General features: G+C 40.6%; 1 protein-coding gene across 1 annotated transcript in view; it reads right to left on the reverse strand.

The window, feature by feature from the left end:
- The window catches only part of pcsk1 (proprotein convertase subtilisin/kexin type 1), an 85,878-nt gene extending 83,080 nt beyond the window's left edge, over positions 1-2,798 (reverse strand). The window contains exon 1 of the mRNA XM_072583258.1: positions 2,398-2,798. Coding sequence (XP_072439359.1) covers positions 2,398-2,580 — 183 coding nt within the window. The 5' untranslated portion in view covers positions 2,581-2,798. The remainder of the gene's footprint in view (positions 1-2,397) is intronic.
- Between the last annotated feature and the right edge of the window lie 3,202 nt (positions 2,799-6,000).

The raw sequence follows: 6,000 nt of genomic DNA on the forward strand, positions 1-6,000 counted from the left end.
GGTTTGGACAATTTATGAGGCAGTTAATTTTAAAAATGAATACAGGATTTATAGTGAGAGCAGTAGTCTATCTTTGGAACAGTATAGGCAATTGGTCAGATTTCCTCTGGACGGTTGTGTTTCCTCCTTTTAAGTATGATTTGAATACATTTTAATACTTATGTTCAGGTGATTCTATCAACAGATAAAAACAATGACTGCAGATGCTGGAAACCAGATTCTGGATTAGTGGTGCTGGAAGAGCACAGCAGTTCAGGCAGCATCCAAGTAGCTTCGAAATCGACGTTTCGGGCAAAAGCCCTTCATCTGAGGGCCACACTCAGAATTGCAAAGGACCCACTCTGATCTATCAACAGATGTTAGCTTCAGCACAAAGGTGGTGTTTGAAATTCTTTACTTTGTTGCTACACCATCGTATCTTCTGTTCCCAGTAATTAAAGAACGTTTAATACAGAGCACCTAAAACTTTTCTAAAAAAAATAAATCTCGGTAAGTAATGACTAGAAGGACCGCGTGGTATTTTTCAACCGCAGGAAATGTTCTGGTCTCTTGCAAATAAGCCCGCCCTCTGTTTTGAATTTCTGATAGTATGTTAAATCGAGATGGTGAGAAATAGTGAGCTTTCTATTGGTACAGTAAGCAAACATCAAAAGGTTGAGATAGCTCGCAACCTCTGTTCCTGATGAAGGGCTTTTGCCCGAAACGTCGATTTCGCTGCTCGTTGGATGCTGCCTGAACTGCTGTGCTCTTTGTTTTTACCACATAGCTCGCAACCAGACTGGGTCACCAGAAAATATAGTGGACGCGGAAGACCTGAAATACATGCTCACTTTGGCCGTTAACGGAGTTGGGTAGCTCGGGAATACTAAGGTCTCATCTTAAGGAATTATTTGCTCAATTTTAAGAGAGTTGCCGTTGTCCCGTCCCAATAAAAAGATAAAGTCCCAAGTCATTTTAGGACCGTCATCTATGCAGTGCTGACCTGTAAGGTTTGTCACGCTGGCGCCCATTGAGGGTTTCAATATGTCTCTATCTAGATCGAGTACATAATGAAATCCAGTGATATGTAGTTTCATAAAACGATTCCTCTTTGTGAGGGTACAAACTCTAAAGTTCATCACCTGTCATTTCTCTCCGAAGTGATGTCTAACCGGCTGTGTTTTCCCTGTTTGGTTAGATTTTACTCCTTTTTCAAGCTGCTGAGAGTCTGGAATTCTATAATTTCTTTAATGTGATAGATAAATGGGTGACATTTCTTCCACGCGTGCTTAAGAACCACCGCTTTCAAGTCACTATAACTAAATATATAGCATTAACACCAATTTACATTCATTACAGCGAATTAATCTCTTAAGAGGATGGTCCCCAGAGATATTATATAAACTATCCAGCCTCCCCTTCGCATATCCCTAGGCTAAGTATCCATATAACGTCTCCTCGACATAACCTGAACTATATATCACTCTTCATCCCTTCTGTCTCTATCCTGGATATGAATATAGCTGGTCTCTGATCCTCATGGTCTGCTCTGCCCTGCTTTGTGATAAAATGCGAACAGTAACAGAACAGCAGAAAACTTTCAAAATATCTGAGATACACGTTTTGAGAGATCACTGTATATTTGACATTAATCTGATATTTCTTCCTTCCCCTTTTTGTCCCGTTTTCTATCTTATTTACTGTTGCACGTTGTGTTCTGTCCTCAGATTTGAACTACCCTTGAGCTATGTTGCTGAAATTTGTCAAATTATTTACTCGAGATTGTGCACGAGCTTAATGAAGAGCACAAGCTCAAGCGGGGATTGAATGCCACACTGTATGTTATACAGAATCCAGCGTTAGGTTAGTTAAAAATTTACAAATGCAGAAGATCTGGATGCAGACATCAAAATTCCAGCGTATGCATGCCCACGATCTATCTATATGATCTGCCTATCTTAAGAACAGCAGTGTACTGCAGTTAACTATAATACTATTTAATCTTAACTGCTGAACAAGTAAATACATTGACCACCTTGCTGCCCAGAATTGTTGCCTTCTGAAGTGTTTAGAGTAGTCTATGTGGTCATCTCCTTCAAATATATCAGACGCTTGGTGTGTGTTCTGGCGCACCTCCAAAGGACATGGCTAATTGAGTATGAGCTGGTCGCTGTTTGTTTCTGTGGTAAAATGTGAAAATGAATACCCGAGAAAGCAGTACAGACTATCATCTCTCATCCTGTTCGGCTCTGTATATACTGTGGGCGCACAGCCTGCCGTAAGATCAGTTTTCTCCACTGGTGATGAATGTTGAAAATAAGCACTATCAGTTACCATTTTCGCCCTCTTGTCACTCTCATTTAAGAAAGTGGATTGCGTGGTACACACACACATAGGTTCAAAACATTGAATATTTACCTGACCCATAAAATCATAATCCAGCTCTTCGGCAATAGCTTTCGCCACCTCGGGTCCTCCAAGCACTTCCACTGCCCACTCATTAACGTATTGTTTGTCTTCATTGGCCATGCCCGGTGCACAGCAAATTGCAAACACCGTTACAGCTACACATCGCAAGGGAAGGCAATATTTTTGTTTCATAATTATCTTGATTTACGAAAACCAAAAGGGTTCAGAGAAGTAAAAGATGCAGAATGACTGCAGACGCCTCCTGCACTCGGGTTGCTGCTTTAGTAAGTGGGAAAGCAAACTGCTTTTCTCATGAGCTGGATGCAAGCAGGCGAAATGAAAGTGGGATACCTTTGAGCTTGAATGGAAAACAGTGTTTACGCACCGAATGCTACGCAAAGCATCGCCCTGACGTCAAGTCTAGTGCACCTTCTGTACTATCGACCAAATGTTCCCGGGGGAGTTGCTGAAAGCCAGTCAGAGGAACGCATTGTGCAAGAGCGGGGACAAATCTTTACCGGGAGCTGTCCAGTGCTGAAATCTACGTAACTCGACAGCCATTTCGAGCCATAACATCCACCACACTTTTGCCACAATTTTGCTACAATTGGCTCATATATATCGTTGGTTTCTCAGGATTCTTTTCAAATGATAGTTCTCCCCCATGTTCAGGGGAAATGTGGTATTCATAGCATTTGACAAATAAAATACTGTCAACATTCACTTTTCACCATAACCAAAGCGGTATTTGCACTTATGTTTTGCAGATTTTCTGACAGCACTCAACATATTGCCGCTCTTCATCCGGCTTAGATAGGGAGATAGAGGATTAGGAGATCGAATTGCAAAAGTTCCGGCCTTAGGACAAATCCGATTTCACATTCCACAAGATGAGACATTAATGGATACAAGCCACCAAAATTGGAATTGTACTTTTGTTGCGTTAAACAGAAGAACGATTTTTGAAACATAAAGGTAGCAAGTGAATCAGCTACGGAGTCAGTTGAGTCTGTAAATCAGTGAATTTAGGAAATGCAACAGCTCGTGCAGTAAATACAATCTGCAGCCTCCGTCTAGGGGCTGTGTGTAATCCATTCCTACTTTCAATAATATCAGTAAGATAGAAAACCTTTCTGGACTAGCCCCGTCCCATGAAAGAATGTTGACAGAAATAACTTAAAGAAGAAAATCAGATGATTTAGTAGTAAACAAGTAATACCACAAATCCTACAGTGAGATCAATCTCCAAAATAAATGTATGCTCATTCAGACTACAGTACGTACATTCTGGGGCAGGATGAAGCAAAGTTCAGAATTTAAAGCTAAAAATATTGTCTGCACTTTCCAGCAGTTGTTATAAAACTGGTGGTGCATGAACAGTGCAACATGTTTATTCATATTTTGTGGTAATTATAGCGACTGAATATTGCCACTGGACAATAGTAGCCAATAATAATTAATGCTGACAAACCCAAATAAGATAGTGTGATGATGAATGTTTCATTACTATACATTACCATTTACAATTCATTCGTGTATATATAATATGTTCAGTCCAAACTTACTGGACTTTCATTGCAGAATATTTCTCCTATGAATATAGCCTACAATGGCTAAAGTACTAACAGCATCCTGTTGAAAGGAATATTTAAGCAAAAATCATTAAAACTTATTTATGTTATGCTTGCACATGATAAAAAAAGGAAGTAAGTTGCAATCATTTCTTGATAATTTGAAATGCATTGCAAACTACCTCCATTCTAATCAGACCGAGTGAGTGAGATAGTCAACATGCTAAGCTAATAACTCAGCTGGGGTTTAATGCACCAAAATTTTCTTTGTGCATATCTGTTAACATCGGTCTTCTTCTATAGCCTACCCAATCTAAGTAATCTGATTCCTCTGCAGGTAAACACATACACAACATTGTCATGTGGACACTCAAATCTATGCTACAGTGGCCTAATTCTCTGGCTACTGGCAAAATATACTCAGAGTTTTATCATTCTCAGATTCCATGTCAAAGTTGTCCTTTGTACTATGGACAGCGTCAAGGTCTGAATTGATGGTTGCAAGTGTGGGGTCAAGTTATGGTATTTCTTTATCACCCATTGCCATCTTTCTCTTGAGCCTGATGTTCTTCCAACACTATCTGACTATGCAGTTCATAGGTATCTGAAAGCAGAAAGGCTCAAGCGCAGGGTTGTAGTGACGTAAGAGGTGCAAATTAAGAAATCCATGTTTACACTATCTTAGAATCCCTATAGTGTGGAAACAGACCCTTGGACCCTCCGAAGAGTAACCCACCCTGACCCATTCCCTTATTTCTCTACATTTCCCCTGATTGATACACCTAGCCTTACGGGCAATTTAGCATGGCCAATTCACCTAACCTGCATATCTTTGGATTATGGGAGGAAACCAGAGCACTCTGAGGAAACCTGCGCGAACACAGGGAGAATGTGTGAACTCCACACAGACAGTTGCCCGAGGCTGGAATCGAACATGGATCCCTTGTGCTGTGAGGCTGCAATGCTAATCACTGAGCCACTGTGCTGCACCAATTTATAAACCCCACCTTATAAATCAAAAGAGATGGTGCAATGAGGAGGAAGTGTTTTGAGAAGTGTGATTGCATGTGAGAGTATCATTGCTTTGTCTCCATGAATGCATTAGGCAATAGATGTATGGCTTTCAGCCTTTGAGATCAATGACACCAGCATACCTCTGCTATGCTATGGTTGCCCTTTAATTTGCCATGGTGAAGCTCCCTCTGAAACATTGCTGCTGTCAGCAGGAGGTTGGTACAATAGCAGGAAACCTGAAACAGATTTTAAAATTAGTCATTAATTGAGGCTTTAAATGTCTTGATTTAGTGAATTGCTGATTTCAATGACATCCCATTCATGGGGTCTTTCCTAGAGGTGTGGAATCCATCCCAGTAGAGTTTTCCATTAAATTCCCAGCTCACCTGCTTCCAAAAACATCCCCAAGTAATTGGAAAAATTCCCTCTTACTGTTTTCATATACAAACATCCCTCATACGTGGAAGATTTTCCAAGCAGGTTGGGAGTTTAGCAGGTAGATGAATTCCAGGACATAAGCTGTGCCCAAGCTGATCACTTTCATAATGCCACTTTTAAATGTAAATGGCCTAATTGGTCAGGAAGTGATCTTGTCAGTTGGTTAGTGTCTCCAGGAGACTTGTGCTGTCAGAGTGGAGATGGTAGTGGGGACAGATCATTGCTGTTAACTTACCAATTAGAGCAGGTAGCTCTTCAAAAGATCGAGAGGAAGGATGCAGTAAAAAGCATCCTTGGGTGATGAGATTAGGAGCAGCACTCATGCTAATGCTGGTTGGTCTCACTCATGTGGATAAATATTAACTGCTAAAAGGAGACAAGAGACCAAAGCTTTCATCTTGCACTCACCTGAAACAGTCTTGAAAAAGTGGACACTAATTTACACAATATGGGCAAAGGTTACTGAGTGGTTGAGCCATCATTGTCCAGTTGCCTTAGAGCTGATAAGAGCAAGATGAATAGCTTCAATTTTTTTTGTCTCCTTTTAACAAAGTATTCCTAGGATCCTCAATGTTGACTCCAGAGTCCA

The sequence above is a fragment of the Chiloscyllium punctatum genome, chromosome 2, assembly GCF_047496795.1.
Source record: "Chiloscyllium punctatum isolate Juve2018m chromosome 2, sChiPun1.3, whole genome shotgun sequence".
Taxonomy (NCBI): domain Eukaryota; kingdom Metazoa; phylum Chordata; class Chondrichthyes; order Orectolobiformes; family Hemiscylliidae; genus Chiloscyllium; species Chiloscyllium punctatum.